The sequence below is a fragment of the Trachinotus anak genome, unplaced genomic scaffold, assembly GCF_046630095.1.
Source record: "Trachinotus anak isolate AG129_WGS33_773 ecotype Australia unplaced genomic scaffold, CSIRO_AGI_Tana_v1 ptg000009l, whole genome shotgun sequence".
Taxonomy (NCBI): Eukaryota; Metazoa; Chordata; class Actinopteri; order Carangiformes; family Carangidae; genus Trachinotus; species Trachinotus anak.
This window is the reverse complement of record NW_027273860.1, coordinates 6,421,276-6,441,262: the sequence shown is the minus strand read 5'-3', so window position 1 is coordinate 6,441,262 and position 19,987 is coordinate 6,421,276. Positions and strand designations below refer to the sequence as shown.

Below are 19,987 nucleotides of genomic sequence, written 5' to 3'. Positions count from 1 at the left end.
ACACAAAGCCTTTACTCCCATCAAGCTAGAACACAGTACATAGACCCCGGTAAACCTGAAGGTTCATTTCCGACTCTGACAGCCAAGGGCCGACAGCCCAGGAGTGGAGCTGTGGAGAGTAAACAAAGCAGATTCTGCCCTTGTCTAACACCAAGCCAATCTCTCCATCCCAGCATCCCCTCTTCCCTCCTTCCCTCAGCAGCTCTGGAATCAGCTGAGGTGAGCCAAGCCAAAACTGAGTCATCAGGAGGAAACTATTAAACAGACAGAGACGGAGTGGTCAGATAGTTGCCAGAGCTGTATGGAGGAGGCTTTTACTACTTATCTCTGCTATTGTGAGGACAAGATGAAACCCCCGAATGGTTTCAAGAAGTTTTGAAGTTTTCTTTTCACTTTTAGGACATTAAACAAATCTATATTCTAATGTTCTGAGTTGTATTTCAGAAGTAATTAGAAATGAGACAACTTATGCAGCATATGCAGCATCTATACCAGATGAAGTGAATTTGGATCTGCATTTAAGAGTCGTTTCATTTGATTCCTCACTTGAAGAGCCAACCCCTCTTTACCTCACTTTCCCCTAATAGATTTCAAAAGATTTGCTATTGTCTGAGGTTAAATAAAATAAAATAAAATAAAATAAAATAAAATACTAACTGTCACAGGGATGTCTGTCTGGTGTGTGGGTCGGAGCAGAAAACATAAGTGGTGGCTGTCCTGATGTGCATCATGTGGCACCAGTATTTTAGGCTTTAAAGGGCACTCCACCAATGACATATGTCGAAGTCAATTTACTACTCATGGAGTACTACAGCCTGTGAAAACAACAGTATAATTTTGTCTGTGGCATTGGAGAGAGCTTTCCAAAATCTCCAAAAATGCACGTTACATAAAGTTACATCAGCCGTTTATCTTGGTCTGAAATTTGATACTGCACATTTTTAACAGAAAGACCTATACAAACTTGACAGTTTGTCTCTTGCAAGCTCCCCAACTTTATGGAAGTGTAATACTAAATCCCTGGAGTCCATCTTTTAGAGTTGTATTCTAATGCTGCAGGATTTCAAACAGCACCAAACTGATCCCCTCTTAATCACCTCCGCACAAGGTGTCTGTTGGTTCGTTTGTTTGTCAGCAGGATTACACAAAAAGTACTGAGCCGCTTTGCACCGAACTTGGTGAAGGGATGAGGCACAGGCCTGAGAGGAATTCATTCAATTTTGGGGCAGATCCAAATCATTTTCTTATGAATTAGATTTTTTTTCCCTTCTCAGAACTCTGATGTATGTTTTTTGACATTGGCAGAGGTCTGCGCTCTCTGAATACCCCTCCAGTTGTAGCTGTCTTGGCCCAAGCTGGCAGTGATCATCCCAGTGAAAGAATGAGTGATGAGGTAAACAGACCTGAGTGGCGTTGGGGAATCAACACCTGCTGTGTTGCCCAGCAATGCAGCTGCGTTTGGCATGAACCAGCACATACAGAGCTGTCGGGGCACCCCATCGCTTGGCCGTCTGCCCTCTTGGCGCTCGCCTCCAAATGTTTACAAGCAAAAACACATAGCTAGCAGCCTCCGAGACCCGCTGCGTGAAGGTATGCAGATGCTGACACATGCTTTGCCTCAGGGCGGTGATACGCAACTTGGCAATGGTCCCCGTAACAGGCAATAAAGTGACATGTGTTCTGGCAGTGAGATGTGTTCGTACAGTGTGTGAATGGAGAAGTGATTCATTTGTTTCTGTGTGGACCTGGGAAAGTGTGACAGCCCTTTTCCGCAGAGGTTTTAACCCATTTCACTTTCACACCTCGACCCTCAGGTAGGCAGTGCTGAACTCCCACTCACGGTTTGCTTGTTGCCACTTGTCCTGCAATGGATGCACGGTTGCAACACAAAATTCCAGCTGTAGCTTTTTTTTTTTTTTTTCAAGATTATGGTGCGGAGTGCAGGGAGAAGTTAGAGGATGAGTGCGCACATATGTGAATTCAGCCCAGTGGCAGCACAACAGTTTCAATTTCAGGGGTAAAAATAGAGAAAGGCTTGGAAGCTCATATTATGCAAATGTTTTAATGTTTTATCTGGAGGGGGAAAAAAGAAGCCTCTTGATTCTCTCTGGCAGTTGTGACAAAACACTGAAACGGAAAAGGATGTTTTTGTTCTCGTTTTGTACGTTTCATTGGTTGTACTTAAACATTATCCTTTGTACAAAACCATATTATGCTTGGTACGGTGAGAAATGTGCCATTTGGCTGCCTTTCTTACGCTTCTTTATCGCTGTTTATTTTGAGTTCTGTCAGCCTTGAGACATTTACAAAGACTTCCTCAGTGAACATTTTGGAGCCGTGCAGCTTTTAGTTCAGTGCATTTAATGAGGTCTCACTTGGGTGGGTCTGCTGAAAGATAGCCATCAACCACTGCCTTTCATTATAGCTGCTATTTAGATTAGCTGAGGAGGGAATGGATTCACAGGGACCAGGTCATCTTACAGAGTGCTATGAAAAAAATGTTTCATGTGTCTTTTCTCTTTCTCTTACTCTTCAGCTGCGCCACAGTTCTTCCCCACCTTCCATCCTCCTGTGCCCATTGACGACAGACATGCCCAGGGACGTTACATCTACGAGCCCTCCCCTGTGCCCCCTCTTCACGTGTAAGTCTCTCAAACTTGTAACACACACACACACACACACTGTAACACACACAGACATGCACAGCTGAAATATTGCTGATCACACCTGAGAGAACATTTGATTCAGCTGCATCACGCACAACACCCCACGTATTAATGCCGATACAAATCAAGCCCCCCCGAACTACCTTCCTCCTGTGGGCGTGGAGCATCCTCCTCATGGGTGCCGGGCGCCTCTCTTTGCCTTCCAGGATCAAAGGCCACGGCCCTGTACGTGTGCAACATGATCCTCGTGTCAGAGACACGCAAATGAACATGTGTCAGAGACATGGAAATGAGAGCAGGGCGAGGGGAGCCTGGGAGTGTGCGATTCTCATAAGAGCAGTGATCAAGCCCTGTCAGGAGAAGGAAGCAGTGCCTCCGCTGACATCCGCCCGTCTCTGACAGACACATGAACTGTACACAGCTAACCATCCCGCCTCATCCAATCACATGCGTGTACACACTATCAAATATGAAGTGAGGTAAAAAGGTGGCGTCATGCCTCCTAAGAGAGTGCTAAGTATTTATGAGCAGGGGATCTCTTGTTACAGTAGCCTCCTGTTCTCCCTGGAGAGCTCCTGACCGGCCGGGGGGGGGGGGCAGATAACTTCAAAGCACTCAGCCTTCCCTCAGCTCACTCTCCTTACTTTTACTCACATCTCTTTCACTCGTTCTGTCTCTTTCTTCTCTCCCCATCGTTTGTGTTCGTTGCGTCCAAACAAGTACCACAAGGAGACGCTTCATCGTCCTTGCGGCGCTTGTTTCTTACCCGCAGACACGAAGGAAGCGATCACGGCGCGACGAGGACAAATTGGATGGGGCAGCTACTTGGGCCGCATTATGTTTGATATTCTTCATCATTATCAGCTCCCCCCTTCCTTTCCTCAGGAGTCATATCTCTCCCTTGCTGATGTGCCACTAAGCGTAATGAATTTTTTATGCCCCCCTCCCCCTTCTCCCCACCTCCGGCCCACCCCACCTCTCAACCCCTCGTCTCCTGCTCAGGGGCTGCAGCAGAGGAAAAAACAAAAAGGTTGTGGGGGGAGAGAGAGAGAGAGAGAGAGGCGAGGAAATAAAAAAAAAAAAGGGAGGTGATTGATGCCCCGTGTCACTGCAAACAAAATGGCAAATATAATTTAGCATTTAGCTTATGCGGAGATAATGGGCCGAACACGCAGCGGAAACACAGGCTGGAACAAACAGCCTGGCTTGTTATCCGTCAGGAGCGCTTTGGTACGATCTGGAGCGCAGGTTGGGGAGGGAGGGAGAAATGAGGAGGGGGTGGAGGGGACAACATGGAGCCCGGGAATTGAATTAAGGGGGAAGAAGTTCTGCAGCGCCGGTGTCTTCAGTCACTCTGTCCGGACAGGAGTTATCTGTACGCTTGGTTTGCTGTCATTGGAGACAGGGCCGTGCTCTGCCGTGCTACTTAGAGCCTATTTATCCAAAACCATTAAGCACAGAGCTGTTTAATATGACACGTTTGCGCTGGGGGGAAACTATTTGTCATTATTATAAGACAGCTGTTTAGCGGCCGGGCGTATTTAAATCAAGTCTGCCTGCTCACTGTCATGCACCTTATCTGTGAACTTACGTGCAGAAATCCCAACTCCTTGTGAGTCTTTGCGCTGGGAAGCAGCAATATTGCCTGCTTGATTAAAAAAAAAAAAAAAAAAAAAAAAGCAGCAGTGAATTCCTCGTTGGGTAGGAGAGCTCATCAGTTGTGGTATTACAGCTGGGTCCAACCACCTGATGGCTAATTGGAGTTAATTGCACTCTCAGGTTCGGCTTTTGTGCAAGTTTTAGCCGCGGCCAAACTTTACGAGGCCAAGATATATAAGAAATCTGTGAAGATTCAGAAGTGATGTATCCAGCTCGGCCAGAGGGAAACAGAGGCCGTCCACGTATGGCTGTCGCCTCGGGGGAAATGGAGGACAGGAGCCGGCTTATGGAGAAATATTGAATTGTTTTAAGACAAGTTTTCCTCCGTGAACAGAATTAATCGTTATTAGCCCTCTCAAAGATATGCCTAAGTACACAGGGACTATTATTGCAGTACTTCCCCATGCAGCCTCTCATTACGGCCTGTAATTACAGTTGGGTTGGCCCTGCGGCGGTTCCATCAATCCAGCCAACCCCCCCCCACCACCCCATCCTGCCGCCGCCGCCTCCATGCACACAAGCCAGTCACCACTGGGCATCCGTGGCCGGAGCAAAAAAAAAAAAAACACCACAGCACGCCCAGCAGCTTGTTTCCTCTCTGCCACAATGACACATCCACCATCCGTACGTGGCAAATGAACAGAATCATATCCTATTACTGCGAAGGACCTAATTGAAACATGTTTATTTATGGCCCCCAGTTTTCAGATGAGGAGCAGGCATTAGCCGCGCAGCTAACAGGCTCCAGCGATATGAGGCGGCGGAATTAAATTAAAAGCTCATAAAATGAAATATGCTCTGTATTAGCTGTTTGACACTTAATTTGCCTTCAAATGAGCAGAGGAAATCACAAATTAACTGTCCTTTGTTTTTTTTTTTCCCTCTTTACCTCACCTCCCCTATTAGGCAAGGGAGAGCGCAATTACAGACAGAGGCTAATCGTTTAGTTTATGAATTCTTGTGGGGAAGGTACCAATGTGCCATTCAATATTAAAGCCTCAGGGTCAGGAGGGGGGCGGGGGTCCCCTCTTGTGGGTGCTTGATTTACTGAGGAACTCGTATATTCACATGTAGGAGCGGCACTTTTTTTTTTTTTTTTTAGAGTTTTTAACTGAAGCCAGCTAACAACAAGCTTCCTCTGAGGTTCTATAACCTGTAAAGCCTGATTCAGGACCAGGACAGAGCTTTTCTGCCCTGAAGCCAGTGCTGTTTCTCTGTATGACTCTGGTCTGGAAACAGCTGACCTCCAGCGTCACCAAACAGACATAAAGCCTACTCCAGAGAAGATGCTTCCTGCTTAAATAAACACATTGATCGGTGAAGAGCAGGCTCTCCATGGGAGCTCTGCTCCCCTTTGCCACCACCATTGTGCAGGACTGGCTTAATGGGAGTTTGGGGGGGAGTCCGGGGCCAAGAGAAGAGACAGCTCCTTTCATTCCAGCTTTATTGCCTGACCACAGTACACAGCAAAACAAAACAGCCCTCTAGTGTGGCTCAGCGCCGGCTCCCGGTCACCCGGAGACCGCTCAGAACAAACAGAGGTATTCGTCACAAGTCAATTATCAGCATCAGAGTTTACTCTGGAGGCCCGGGGCCCTCGTGCTGTGAATGGGGCCACAAAAACAACAAAACAGTCTTATGGGATAAGCAATTGACTCACAACTCTTTTGCGCAGTTGCCGTATGTGGATTTAGGAAGGAATTAGTCAAAATGCCAGAGTCAATATAAGAGTTTATAAAGTTGGGAGACAAAAAGCCTGAGCTTTGAGATTCTTCTTTCTTTCTGTTTGATTTTTTATTAAAGATGAAATTTGAGATGTTTCTGAAAGTAGATCATTCGTTGAAGCATCTCAGGATGTGAGAAAATTCAAGATGTAACTATTTAATTTAAAGAAGTAAAGTCAAAAATCAATATATCATCACTTCTCTGCTGTCTGCAGGCCTCTGAACTGATGCATTTTTCCATTTGGAAACGTGTGTATATGTGTATAAGAACAGTCACTGAGTCCTAATGACTTTAATTGTGTTTTAATTGATTTAGAAAAATGCAACAGCTTGCAGCTCGAAGATGCCTAAAGAGTTGTATTTGACAGAAACCTTCTCAGTGTTTCTCCTAAGTAAAGTCAGGGGCTGTATTTTCTGTCACTGTGGAGGTGGAGTGAGGGTGGGGGCCGCGAGGGTGTGTTTCCGTGTTCCCAGCCTGTGTGGTTACTTCATTCAGGAGTGTGTTTGTTCAGCTGTGGGCCCGGCCTGACTGGAAGGTATTCTGTAGGTACCGGGCGGAGGCTCCGTCATCGCAGCAACAACCTCAGCTCTGAAACGATGAGCCAGGAAAGAGTTAATTGAGTTAACGGCTGCGTGAGCTGCTGCCTCTGAAGTGTCGGTTTTATCTAAAGAACCACCAGAATCCAGAGAATCACCTTATTCCCCTCTGATTGCCTGTTTATTTTCTGCAGGGATCTGAGATTCTCACCAATTTTACACTGTCTCTGTACACCACGTCTCACCCCCCCCAACCCCTCCTCGTTGTCCTCACTGTGTGTTTTTTTTTTTTTTAAAGATGTGTTGACTGTTGTTTTGTTATTTACATAAACTGTTGTCAGAGCGCCCAGTCTGGGCATGAAGGAGCGGCGTGTTGCTTAGCATAAAGACCACGGTCTTATCTCAACACCTCCTTCCAGATGGGACGAGGCCGAGCATTCCTATACACACACACACACACAAATACAGACACACATACAGCAAAACAGTAGAAAGACAAAAGCATGTGGTATAGCTTTTATAGAAGCAAGAGGAACAGTGTTTTATAAGTGGACAGCTTCATCAGTGGCTGTTTATGGCGTGATTTGACTTTGCTGTGTCAAGACCTCACTGAATGCTTGATATTTCGCTTTCAGGCCAGACCTCATGATTATTTTTACTGATTTTGTCTGCATTTCTTGGTAGCTGGACTTTGTAACTATGTATTTTTAGAAACATAACAAGCAACGTTTTTCCAGGTTGTCAGTCACAAATGTGAACAAAAATGATGGCCTATTAATATTCACATTTGAATATGGTCTAGACTAAAGCAGAATGTGAAGTGGAGCCATAAATTATGTGAAGAATTTATGATTATTTCATAATCGCATCTGATAATCTCTGTCCAGATACGGCTGCTGTCACCGAGAAGCAGGGGGGAGAGAGATGAAGGCCACTTTTTCATCTTCCTCTCTAACTGTCCAAAACCCATTCTGTGTGACTTCGTAGGTCACCCCCTCTCTGGTGCAGTCACTGGTTTCCCTCCATCCCTGCTCTCCCCCTCCTCCCTCCCTCTTTAATACTTTCTCTATGGAGTAAGTCGGGGGGACAGGCGGTCACGCAGTAGCTGGCTTCATGATTAATGGTGTTTATTCTTGACAGAAGGCTCCTTTATTTATCTGCATTGCAGTTTCACTGATACTATCAGTCACCTGAATGAAAAATATTCAGTCATACCAATTTTGCAGTATAATTGAGTAGAGTCACTTCCTTTCAGTTTTTTTTTCCCCCCTCGCTCTCCTCTCCCACTCTATCTGGCAGCCTTATCATCGCCACAGTAATTTTCGCGCTGCGTTGTTTGATATGGAGAGGCTGGCTTTAGCCGTATTTGACATAAAGCCTCTTCAATTTTCACTGGAGAAAAAAAAAAGGAGAGAAAGAAAGTTGTGCACCACTCTGTGAAAATGTGCGAGGAGGGGGGGTGTATCTCTCCCCCCCTTTTTTTTCTGAGGCAATTTCAGGATTTAGAGAGAAAGGAGATAAATGCCTAAGCAGAAATGTGGGCAGATTGAAGTTACAGTATATCTATTTTTTTGTAATACACCAGTTTCAGAACCCTAAATGGGCAGTGTAGTATTTTTTCTATTCAGCCGGAGCACAGCACCGTGATATTTTGAAGGCACCTGTGTATTTTGAGAATGATGGATCCAGCAGGTTGGAGGGAAGAAGAGAGGGAGAGAGAAAAAAAAAACAAAAAAAAACCGACTTTGGCACTGCAGATATTTGACAAGGCCTGTAAAGGTTTTAGGGTTGAGTCATTACCCGTGGAGATCTGTAAAGACATGTTCCAAAACTCTACTTACCAGGCTAGGATTACCTACGCTGAGGCTGCTGCAGCCGCTCTGTGTGTATTTGTATTTCTCCCTAGTTATTAAATATCACATTCATTTTTAATGTTTTTTCCCCTCCTTGCTAAATGGTTTACGACTGATTTAGTATGTCTTAAAGCCAAATAGTAATCTCAACGAAAGACTTCACAGTATTTCCAATCTCTGATTCCTTACATAACACCTTTATTCATGCAAATCAAATCCTGTCTGATTATTCCTTTAACAAATACTATTCATCGTAATATCCTCGGTGTTAGCCCTTGGTTGAATTTAATTTTGGGGTCCATTAAAAATATCTTTGAAAAAGGTACATTTTCGATAAAAGAGGAATACATTAATCCCTAATACAAGGCCTGTGAATTTGCACATGTAACACATTAGTGGATTTGATTTTTCTATACAGAAGTCATTTGCCCCCTCTTCATGTTTGAGATCTCAATTTGTAGCTCTCCCATGGAGCACAATGGAAAACCAGGTCTGAGGGGAAGAGATAACAGGCAGGTGCCAACAGCTCCGCACCCTGTGTGTGTGTGTGTGTGTGTGTGTGCATCCACAGACACACACAGACACACATTTTCTCATCAGTCATTTTATTTATTTCACTGCCTTTTTTTTTTTTTTTTTTAATTTTTCGTTTGGAATTCTTCTTCTTTTATTTTTCTCTCAAATAAAATGAAATACACTTTAATCTTACTGCTTTTTTTCTTTACCATGTGTGCTCGTCACACTCTTAGGCATTAGAGAATTAATTGTTGAAAATGAGGATTTTATTCACACATTGAAATTGTTATAACGTCCATCACAAATAATGCAACTAATAATAATTTTCATTGTGCCTTAATCTGCCTGTTTTTCTCTTGATTAATTGTTTTTTCATTTAAAATGTCAGTGGTGTATTTTCAGTTTTCCAGAGCCTAAGGTGACATATTCATATTTTTTTTTTTGTCAGTTTAAAAAAATAAGGAGAATCTTTGGTATTTTAGCCTTAAACATCTTTAAATTTATAGGATGTGTGACATTCATTCAGGGCACATGAGTAAAAGCTTGTAGATTTTAGTGGTTTCATTGGTAACGTATTTGCTGGGTGTGGTGAACTGTCACTTTTATGAGCCGCTTCTTAATTGGCTTTGTAAAAGACCCCCCACCCCCCCAACCCCTTCCCCTCTCATTGGTGCGGAGCTATTAGAGAACAGCAGTGACTGTCGAGATATTACCCGGCGCTGGCAGCAGCACGCCGCCGCCTCACATCGTCTCCACGACCTCAGGTGGCCGCTGTCCTGACATCTGCTTCTCCTCACAAATCGGAGCAGTAGTTTAAAGAAGCTGTCACTTAAAATTACTTCACTGCAATTAGAGAAAATACTGATATTTTTTAAAAAAAGGAAATATTGTGCTCCTTGCCTTTTGCACAATAATGATTTTCAGTTTAAGGAATTAAAGGAGAGTCAGTTTACAGCTTTTTTTTTCGACTCAGGCTGTGCCCTGCAGACGTCATGCTGTAGCAGTGTCGAAATGTGGAATTTCCATTACTCTGATCTCTGGGCTCTGGGCCCCAGAGCCTGCGATCCCACTCTGGGGGCCAGTTACAGCAAGTAACGAGACCAAGGGAACAGGGTCATAAATCCTCTCCAACTCTCCTCATTTTCCATCCTCTCTCTGTTCCTCCCTTTCCTCTCCTCCCTCGCTCACTCTCCTCCGCTTCCATCTCTCCTAGTCAAGCCTTCAATAAATGATTTGAGAGAAACCTAAATGCAACAATGTAAAATGTTACCACATGTTGGTTATAAAATTCCTGTAGTCCGGCTAAAGGCTCTGCTAAAGACCACTGACAGTTTTAATGTGGGAGGAAATGAGTTCATTACTTCTCTTCCAGCTTCTACACCTTCCTCTCCTCCCTTTTTCTATTTGTTTATCTGCAGAATCACAGGGAATTTCACTCCTTTTACACTCTCCTCACCAATGAAAATTAATTCATATCGCATAAAGCGATTCCTTTCTCTCAGCCCGTCGTTATCTCCCTTATCAGATGTGGCGTCCATTACATCTGATAGCGTGATAGAGAATGGTTTCATCTAACAATAATGTCGTTTGGAGTATGGAATGAGCCAAAGAGAAACCCCCTCTCTCTACTTCTCTCTCCCATGATACTTTTTCTTATATGGGGGGGGGGGGGGGTCAGCTGGTTAAGTTTTTTTTTGTGTGTTTTTCCCCCAGTGGGCTGCACAAAAGTCATGCACACAGCTGCAGGGTGACCGCACTTGCAAGAATGCAGCAAGGTCCTTGTTGCATGCCCATCATTTATTTGACACGTGTGAGTGATTTATTAGGAATTCGGAACGACAACTTTTAACATTGTTTAAAGGGATTAAATAAAGATTGGAAACTTTTCTTGTTCTCAGAGCCAAAGCAAAAAAAAAAAAATGTTTCCCAAAGTGGGCTTATTAGGAATTCCCTCCCATTCATATCAGTTTTGTTTCACTTATGTAGCAGGTTTGTGAAACATCCTCCTTTGGGTATATCCCAAAATTTCCACAGGTCTCTGATTAAGCCTCCCAAAGCTTCATCAAGCTGGAGCTTGGCACCACCACGCACTCAGCCCCTTCATGATTAAATATCAAGGAACTCCACTTGACATTTTATTAGTCCAACAAGATGGATGAAATGGCCAGAATAAAGTAGGCTGTGTCTGTTCACTTTCCCACCAGCGCTTGCCTTTCTTCTGTCCGGCTTTCCTTTCCTTCCCCTCCTCTACTAGAAGTATGTATTAGGAAAACGTGATGGATTTCATTCTGAAAAGGATATTTTCAGTGCCGAGAAGGAAACATATATTTATGTGTCTTGTACCTGATGCTCCTGTTCTCCTCCCTCTGTGTCTCTCCTCTCCCTCCCCTCGCTCCTCTTCCTCCCGACCCCCTTTCTTTTCTTTTCGTTTTTTTTTTTTTTTTCTGTTGTTCTACCTCAGATCTCTGTCTGAAGGATTAACCATCTCCAGCAGTGTGTCTCCGCTGTCTTGTAGCGCTGCGTATTGTTTGTGATTTGCTCAGGCCCATCCGTGCGGCTGCTCATTTCAGCAGCCCAGTGTGACGTGGTGAATTGAGGGGGGATCATGCGGAGCCGTCTCACCGAGCCGCACCGCTCTCTCGCAGCCCCTGGGCCACACTCATTCTCCTCGCCGTCCCTCACCTGAGACGGGCTGTACGCACACAGACGCGCACGCTCATTACCTGACTTGTCAGGGTAGTGGAGGCGATGGGGTGTGGAACCTGAACCCTGTTTAGCTGCAGGCGTCAGCTGAGTTTTTCTGCAAAAGCATCGGGGCCATCGAGACACTACTTGAGAGGAAAAGGAAAGCTAGATTTGCTTCCTCCTTGTTTTCAGAAGTTTAACACTTCAACACCCAGGAGTCCCCTCCTATCTTCTCCGTAGCCTGGGGCATGCCAGAGGAACTCAAAACACTAACTGAGAGCAGTGCTAATTCCACCTGTGCTTGCTTTGAAAAAAAAAAAAAAAGCAGCAATCAAATGTGTAATTTTCAGCGAGCAGAGATGAAGGTTGGCTGCTCCATGCAAAGTGATTGCTCTGTTTGTAAAAGGGGCAAAATCAAGCATGGGAAAGCACCAAAAAAAGAACAAGAAAATCTTTTTTTTTTTTTTTTTTTTTTGGGTCTCATGTTCGTTCCCTGATTCCAGCCCCCTTGAAATTACAGGAAAAAAGGCAGGCTCATTTTGTGTAATTTCACTTTCATGTTTTCATTTTCTTGCTATATACTCTGTTGATTCGTTTTGGTAGACAGTCTTATCTCGATGGCTGAAAATTACATTTAATTGCTGTGAGGGGGAAAAAAAAAAGGTTTTCGAAACAGAAATAACCCCATGCCGCGCAGCAGAGCCAGACATAAACTTTTCAAAACAACGTTTGTGTTCGGTCGTAATGAAAAGACGCGATTCTGCCCTTTTTTGATAAAACATAATCCTCTGACTTTGTGGAAGTCTGGGGGGGGCGACGTGGAGCCTTGATCTAAAACAAGAAGCATTTTTCACGTGTGACATACCTTCAGCGGGCTTGTGACTCACACAGGCAGCAGTTAGAGCCTCTGACACCTGAACCTGTTTCTTATGACTTGTCACACTCACTGACTCCTGTTGAAAAACATATGTTATCACTGCAGTGGTGTGGGAGTGATACGTGCTCGCAGGGACGTACTGTACGGGCAAGTGCGCACGCGTGCTCTTTCCACCGCGTATATGTGGACAATGTGAGTGGGACCGAAACACGCAGGGGGAGGAGGTGGAGAAACTCAAAGAGAGTGGTATTCAGTTGGACAGTGAGTGTGTGTGTGTGTGTGTGTGTGTGTGTGTGAACTGTGTGTGCGGTGTATGGGAATGTCTGGCACGCCTCCAGAGGTATCCCACAGAGAGGGAATCCTGCTTGATGGGATCATGAATAGAGAGCCTTCCCCACCCCCTGAACCCACCCAGCCCTTTGATGTCAGGGGGTCACACAGAGCCCTTGCAGCACCGGGGGGACATAGCTGCCCCGAACGCCTGGCAACCTCACGTTGCCCTGCCAGGCCCACGGTCTGCTCTGCCCTGCCAGGAGAAAAGCTCAAAGCAGAGAGGAGGAAATTCAGATTACATGGACAACAAACTATAAGTGTTGATGCTCACAGGAAAGGCTAAAGGAAGGAAGCTCTTGGCCTTCATTTATCACTGAAATGCTCTAATTGGGTTCAAAGAATTACAAAACGTTCATTTCAAATATGAGGGCGGCAGCAAGACAGTGACAGATTACATCTCTGCAACATCCGTTCTGTTAACGTGACCTTGAGCAAGACTCTGACCCCTGCTAACTTGTTTTGCTCTGCTCTGCAAGAGTGAAAGCCTTGAATACAGTTTAGTAAGTGCATCCTCAGTGTTTGTTGCTCTTAGTTACTAAGCTTCAAAAAGCAACTTCATTTTTTGCTGCACTGCAACAGCAGGGCCAGTGTTATACACCCGAATCTCTGTGACTGACTGAGTGATAGAGTTGAGCAAGTGATGAAGATACACCATTGGTCGACCGGCCTTGTGTTGGAGTTTCCTCATTGGTGGTGGCTCTTTCAAATGATTTAGCACAAATAAGCAGTGTTGTCAATTTAGCTCCTTTGTTGCTAGATTTACAGATTTCTCAGACTTCTTCTCAGACCCCTTTACCAAACTTTTTCTCAAAAAAGCACCCAGCAGCAAATCTGGCAACTATTTGGACAAACCTTAGCGACTTTCTGGAGAGAAGAGAAGGAAGAGAGTTGCCAGTATTGGCCTGCAAGCAAGAGGCACACCTCTCTACGCTGACCGCCCGGCAGATGACATGAATAAGCTTCTATCTTTCTCTCTCAGTGATCAGCACACACAGGTTAAATCACAGCACAGCCCTTGTCTTTAACTTATGTGTTTGGTGATTTTGTCAAACAACACCGTGGTTATAAAATCAGGATTTTAGCTGCAGCCGAGCAGCAGCTTGTAAAAGGCTTGGAGGTGACTGCTGGTTAACATGCAGTCTTAATGGGGCTGTGTTTCACTCACTATTTCATATTTGTCTGACAACAGAAACAGAAAAAACAGCTTCATTGGGAATTCATCTGTATTTAAATATGATATATGAACTACTACTATAGGCTAACCAAAACACATTTGGGCTATGGCTACAGAGATCACACACAGACACCACAAGAATGTGATTTGTTAGCAGCGATTGCTTGTGTTTACCAGGTTTGCGACGCTGATACAGGTTGCCACTAACCCACATCTAGCAAAGCCATGTCCACTGCAAACCCTCTGCTAAAGCGTGATTCAACAGGATCATGTGCAATGTGTGAAAGTCATCACTCAACAACTCTTGCGTCAACCTTAAATCCAACGGTTTTGAGCAAGCACCAGTAACGGATGAAGACATGCGATATGCTTGAAAGCTCTAGAAGAAGCGAGTTAGTTGACTTTGAGTCTTTGTATTGTTTTTTTGGTGGGGGATTTAGGACCTTAATCAATTCACAGACCTGTTGGAAACAGACAAAAATGTCAGCTCCAGCTCCTGTGTTGTGCGATCAGCTGTGTAGAAAACCAAAATGCACAATCAAAGAGAGAGTTTAAGTTGAAAGAAAAGTGGGCTTCTTAACATTTCTGGTAAACAGTTGTAACGTCAGTCATGTTACTGAAAGATTTATGACATGACAATCATATGTCAGCATTTTTTTAAAATCTTTATTCACCATGTGCATCGCACCATATCAAATGCATCCGCTTTTTCAGAAAGCTCTGTTTTGTGGGTAGGAACTGTTGGCTCAGTGCGGAAAAAGATGTATTTTTAAATGCAGCTGTCTGAGTGTAATGAAGTATTTGCTGTCCAGAGGCCACTGGATCTGAGTATAAAACTAAGTTGAGTCTAAGCCGCTCTGTAATCGTCATTACTAATGTGGAAAGCCATTGGAGGTCATTGGAATGTGCCTCAGTGGCAGAACGTAATGAAGACTTTCCCATTGAATCATTAAGAACCCAGAATACATCCACCCTACTGTGTTTGTGTCTGCCTCTCAGTCTCTGTCTGTCTTTCTCCCTCTCCCCTTGTCTCAGCTCCCTTTCCTCTCTCCTTGGGTCTCAGCTGGCTCTGTTCCTGTGGCCCTTTGATCTCAGTGAAAGGGTTTGGAGCTTTAAAGTGCTTCTGTTTCCGCTGTCAGGAGCCCCTCTCTTCCTCCTCTCTGGTTTAGGCTTTCAGAGCGGTGGCAGCCTTGGTGCTGCGGCTGGGTGGGTTGGGAGGGCAGAGAGGGGGAGCGCAGGTTTCTATGAGGTGGTGAGATTGAGGTGAGGTTGGTGGTGGGGGTGGGAGACGGGGGAGGGGTTGGGCATGTGATGCTGTCAGCCCCGGTCATGAGAGTATCTGACACCTGACTGATCCCAGTGGCCTCCAAAACTCCAGCTCCCTCACTCCACAGGCCACAGGCTGAATGCATCAGGAGGGAGGGGTCTACAGGGGTCTGAACTACCTCTTACTGTAAGGTAGTAAGCCAATCAGATATATGCAAGCATTAAGTGTGCAAGCACTATTTACTATATGGTTGTTGCGATGATAGATACTACAATTATATTATAACTGAGAACTTTTCAGACCAGTAAAATAAAGCAGTGTGCGGTGTTACTCGTGCTGGACTCCCTGGATCGTATTTTATTGTCTTACTGGTACTGGAAGCAACACACCACCACCAATACAACCCCTAACTCATGCATGTTTTTGGTCTGAGTGCCAGTTTGTTTAGGATTTACTCTGCAGGTCACACAGGTGCCTGTACCACCCAGTATATGTTGCATAGATAAAGCTAATGTTAGACTATTGTTGTGGTTTCCAGCTCAACAGTTTAACTGTACAGCAAATATAAAACACACACTGCAGACAATAACCACCTGTAGCAAGGGGAGGTAGCCTGGCTTTGTAACTCATCAACATAAAACACATATACTATACTAACTATACTCCCTTATATACATTGTTTATGTATATAAGTATTTATAATTATTGAGATTAAGTCAAAACTTTTAGTCGCACAGTGTGTGCGACTAAAAGTTAGTTTTTACCAGTTAGTTTTTACGAAGTTAGTTTTTACCAGAATTGAAGCGATTCTTTTGGAAAACACCAGGAAATGTTTCTGTCATCTCCGTTATTGATAATGCCAGTTGCTCAGAAGCCTCAGTCTTCCTTTGGTAATGTTTTATTGAGATTAAATACTAAGGATTGGGTTAAATCTAATTTCTGTTGGAGTTGTTCGGCAGTGTGACTCTCAGCTTTCATGTTTTTTCCTTTTTCAATTCCGTGTTCAGCAGCTCCAGATAAAAACACGATGGTCTATGAACATTCACAGTCGCTGGATTATTGAATTTCCTGTAGCCTTCAGTGAAGTGCACATTAAGAAATTTTCATTTTTATTTCATGTGCAACCATTTCATGCTTGAGCTAAAAGTATTTCGCAAAGCACAGTTCCTGTTTTGGTAAAAACCGCTGTGTCAATAGCAGCAGGTCTAACTGCTGCACCACAATGATACCTTCTGTCCTTAGTGAAGTCATCAACGCTCACCACAACTGTGTGTTTCCTCTGCAGCTCTCACCAAAAAAATTATTAGTGTTGATATAACCTTGTTCCAAACAAAGATTCAAGGCCTGTTTACATGAACACACACCCCTCCATGAAACCGCAAAATCTTATGGGGGCTTGGCGAGTGTATATTCATCGGGTGAAATAGGACGACAGTTTAAAATCCACAGACCGCCCCGTGTAAACATTCGATGTCTTAAAGAGGCGCTGGCTGGTTTAAGCAAGGCCACGTGAAAGGAAATGGCTTCCATATGTCAGGAGCTCAGGCTCTCCTCGTGCCCTGTTTGCAGGATGCCTTCTTTAACAGGAATTATAAATCTACAAAGGGAAGCAGAGGAGCGAGGGGGAAAGTTTTCTCTCTGGTAAGAAAGAGCCTGCAAACCCTGCGGTACAGCTTTGATGTAAATCTCAAATCAGGTGTAACTAAGACGCTACTTCTCTGGCACACACCTCCTCAAACATCAGCACACACACACACACAAACATTCCTGCACACACACACTGCACGTTGTCAGATTACTTCCTTTCGTCATGTTGATTAATGCACGCTGGCAGATGCTAAGACGATCACGGCCCTGCACAGAGCGGCTGAACACGGAGGATCGGACACTCTCCAGCTTTTCCCCCTCACATGCACAGAGACTCAACTCTCTCCTCCAAACCATCCATCTCTCTGCTGTCCTCCTCAAATCCCCTCACACCTGGCTCTGCACCCCCCCGAGACCTCTTTTTCTCTCCTCCCTCTCTAACTCCCCCTCTGCCCTAACTCTTCCCTGTCCGCCCTTCCCTCCCAATTCATAGCCCGTATCTTCACACACTCCCTCCCGCTCCTCCTCCCGACTACTGTTCATGCTCTGCCTCTCGGCCTCCCTCCACACCTCTCTCCCCTCCTTTCGAACTTCTCTTTCCCTTTTTCGCCTTTCAACAGGCTCACATCCTCCTCTCCCCCCTTCGTGCCACCATCTTCCTACCAGTCAACATGTGTGCTCTTGTTTCCTTTGTTTTCTGCCCACCTCTTTTTTTTTTCGGTACTCCCAGCCTGCCAGCGGAGCTTTGTTCTTATTCGCTAAGTTAATTGGAAAAACAAGGCAAAGCAGAGGCATTTAGCCAGGGTCAGTGAAGGGAGACACAGCCAACGCATGACAGGGTTAATCAGTGTCATGGTAGCCAGAGTGGGTGTCTGGCTGTCCTCAAACAGCCATGTGGAGGGCCGGACGAGGAGAGAGAAGTCACGAAACTTTCCTTATTCTATTCCGAATATGTCTTAAGTGTCACATGCAGCAATTTTCAGGGACACAGAAATATTTGCGCTGCATTCAATGAACCCTTGTACATGTGGAAATTTCAGGTTTAAAAAAAAAAAAAGAATTCCTTTCAGTTGTGTATGTAAGTGTCAGGTGCAGGATACGGTTATTTTTCCGTCTCGTCCCCTGTCATGACGAAGCAGGTTTCTCTCCGGCTACACGTGTGCACAGGTGTGTACGTGCATGTTCAGCACCGTGTGACATCAAAGGGAGCGTCACTCTGCAGCTGTGTTGTGATGTGTGTAAATGAGCCATGTAATGGTGGCATGTGGGCACATGACTTGCTTATCATAAACACACTTTTCACGCTCACGCTCACACACACGCAGGCTCATACACACCTGTTCTGAGGTGCACACAGTTGCCCTCAGCGTGGCCTGCAGGGTGTGGAGGAAGTAAAACATTTCTCATGAGAGTTTTGACAGCAGACGTGCAGAAATACACAAATCAAATGGAGGTGAAACAAAAAAAAAAAAAAAAAGCCTCATTGAATTGCAGCGTCAGGTTTGATCCCTACATCTGTCACCTTTGCACACTTCTACTGAGATTCCTCCCAGGACGTCTCCTCCTGAGAGCGCTATTGTCTTTCTCACGTGCACCTGCTTCAGCATCACTGAGACATGTTGACACACACTTGGACTCAGTGAAAGCTTTTAAAATTGTCCCACAGCCCCTTTGGGCTAATTACAGAGGCTCCTGAAGACAAAGTTTGTATGTGTGAATGCCTGTGTACATATGTCTCAAAGTGTGTGTGTGTGTGTGTGTGTGTGTGTCTGTGTGTGTGTGTTGTTTCCGCTCCTCAGTGCTCATTATTGGCCCTGGCCTGAGCTCTTTCATTAGGGCGGCTGAGAAATGGAGGGATGAACGGGCCGGTAGGGGATCAGGGGACGGGGTGGAGGTTGTAATTGGGCTGTTCCGCTCCCCTTTCCTTGCTCAAGGTCACTGTGAGACAAACTCCGGGCCAGGTCTCTCACTCTTTCTTCCCTCCTCTCTTGTCTTTTTTTTCCACCCTTTTCCATCTCTCCTCCTCCTCCTCCTCACCTCCCTCTTAAAACGCCCGCTCTCTCCCTCCCTCCCTCCTTCCTCCGCTCATGCTCTCCTTCTCCTGGGGTCCTTTGTCACAGTAGACTGGTCCACTGGGGAGCCACAGAGAAGTGGAGGGGCTAATTCAGTCTAATCTCTTAGCCTGTTAATGTCTGGCTGATATGTGGATTTCTCCACATCCTCGGGGGAAGGCCTTTGTGGTGAAGGCCATCATTATGAAGTTTCCTAGCCCTCCTAGCCAATTATAAGAAGGGAGACAAATTAGTTCATCTCAAACTTGGCTCCTAAGAAGTTTTCCTGATTGTTCTCAACTTTATTTCACATCTCATACAATAGAGACAATTCATAGTAACGTTTTCTTTTTCTTTTTTGATAAAGAGAATAGCCTGATGTGCAGAGATGGAGTGTCTTGTGTGAGACTTGCTGATGGATTTTGTACAATGTCGTATCCGTCATGTGCAATTCTGCGCACGGTCTGAGCTCAAAGCCAAGCTTGAAGCCATCTGAGTAAAGTGGTGTAGCGTTGCTTGTCTGGCTCTGGCCAGCGGTGAGCTCGGTCTAACGTTTCCCTCTGATTAAGACGCAGTGGTGAAAGCTGCCTTTGATCTGAGGAAATGTCTGCGTAGGGAGCAGTTGGAATGCGGCGCTCTCCTCTCTGCTTTGCAGATGGAGGCAGAGAGATAGTGTCACAGTCCATTTGTCTGGCCCTCGCCACTGTCCAGTCCAGCCACGGTAGTAAAGGCGGGACATTCGGAGCCAATGTGGCCTGAATGAAACGAGCAACTGAACATGTTTTGTTTACACAGAGCTGGTGACACAAGAGCCGAATCGGATCAAAAGATGCTGCTGTTCCACATGTGGTGGATTGATTAGTCTGATTGCTGTGAGCAGACTCAAAGAAGTTCAGCTTATTTAGAAAATTTCCAACATGGTTTAACTTTTTCACATCTTTTATAATGTGTTTTAGGTGTTCTGCTTTTCGGAGCATTGCATATAAAGGTGGTGTATGGCAGAAAAAACTTCCATACTTTAATCTCCAAATGAGTTTTCATGTGCTTATCAAACAGAA

General features: G+C 45.0%; 1 protein-coding gene across 2 annotated transcripts in view; it reads left to right on the top strand.

The window, feature by feature from the left end:
• Nucleotides 1–19,987, top strand: part of gli3 (GLI family zinc finger 3) — a 92,558-nt gene that overhangs the window by 47,616 nt on the left and 24,955 nt on the right. For both annotated transcript variants that reach the window (XM_071484797.1, XM_071484796.1), the window contains exon 4: nucleotides 2,537–2,642. In XM_071484797.1, the coding sequence (XP_071340898.1) occupies nucleotides 2,537–2,642 (106 nt within the window). The remainder of the gene's footprint in view (nucleotides 1–2,536; nucleotides 2,643–19,987) is intronic.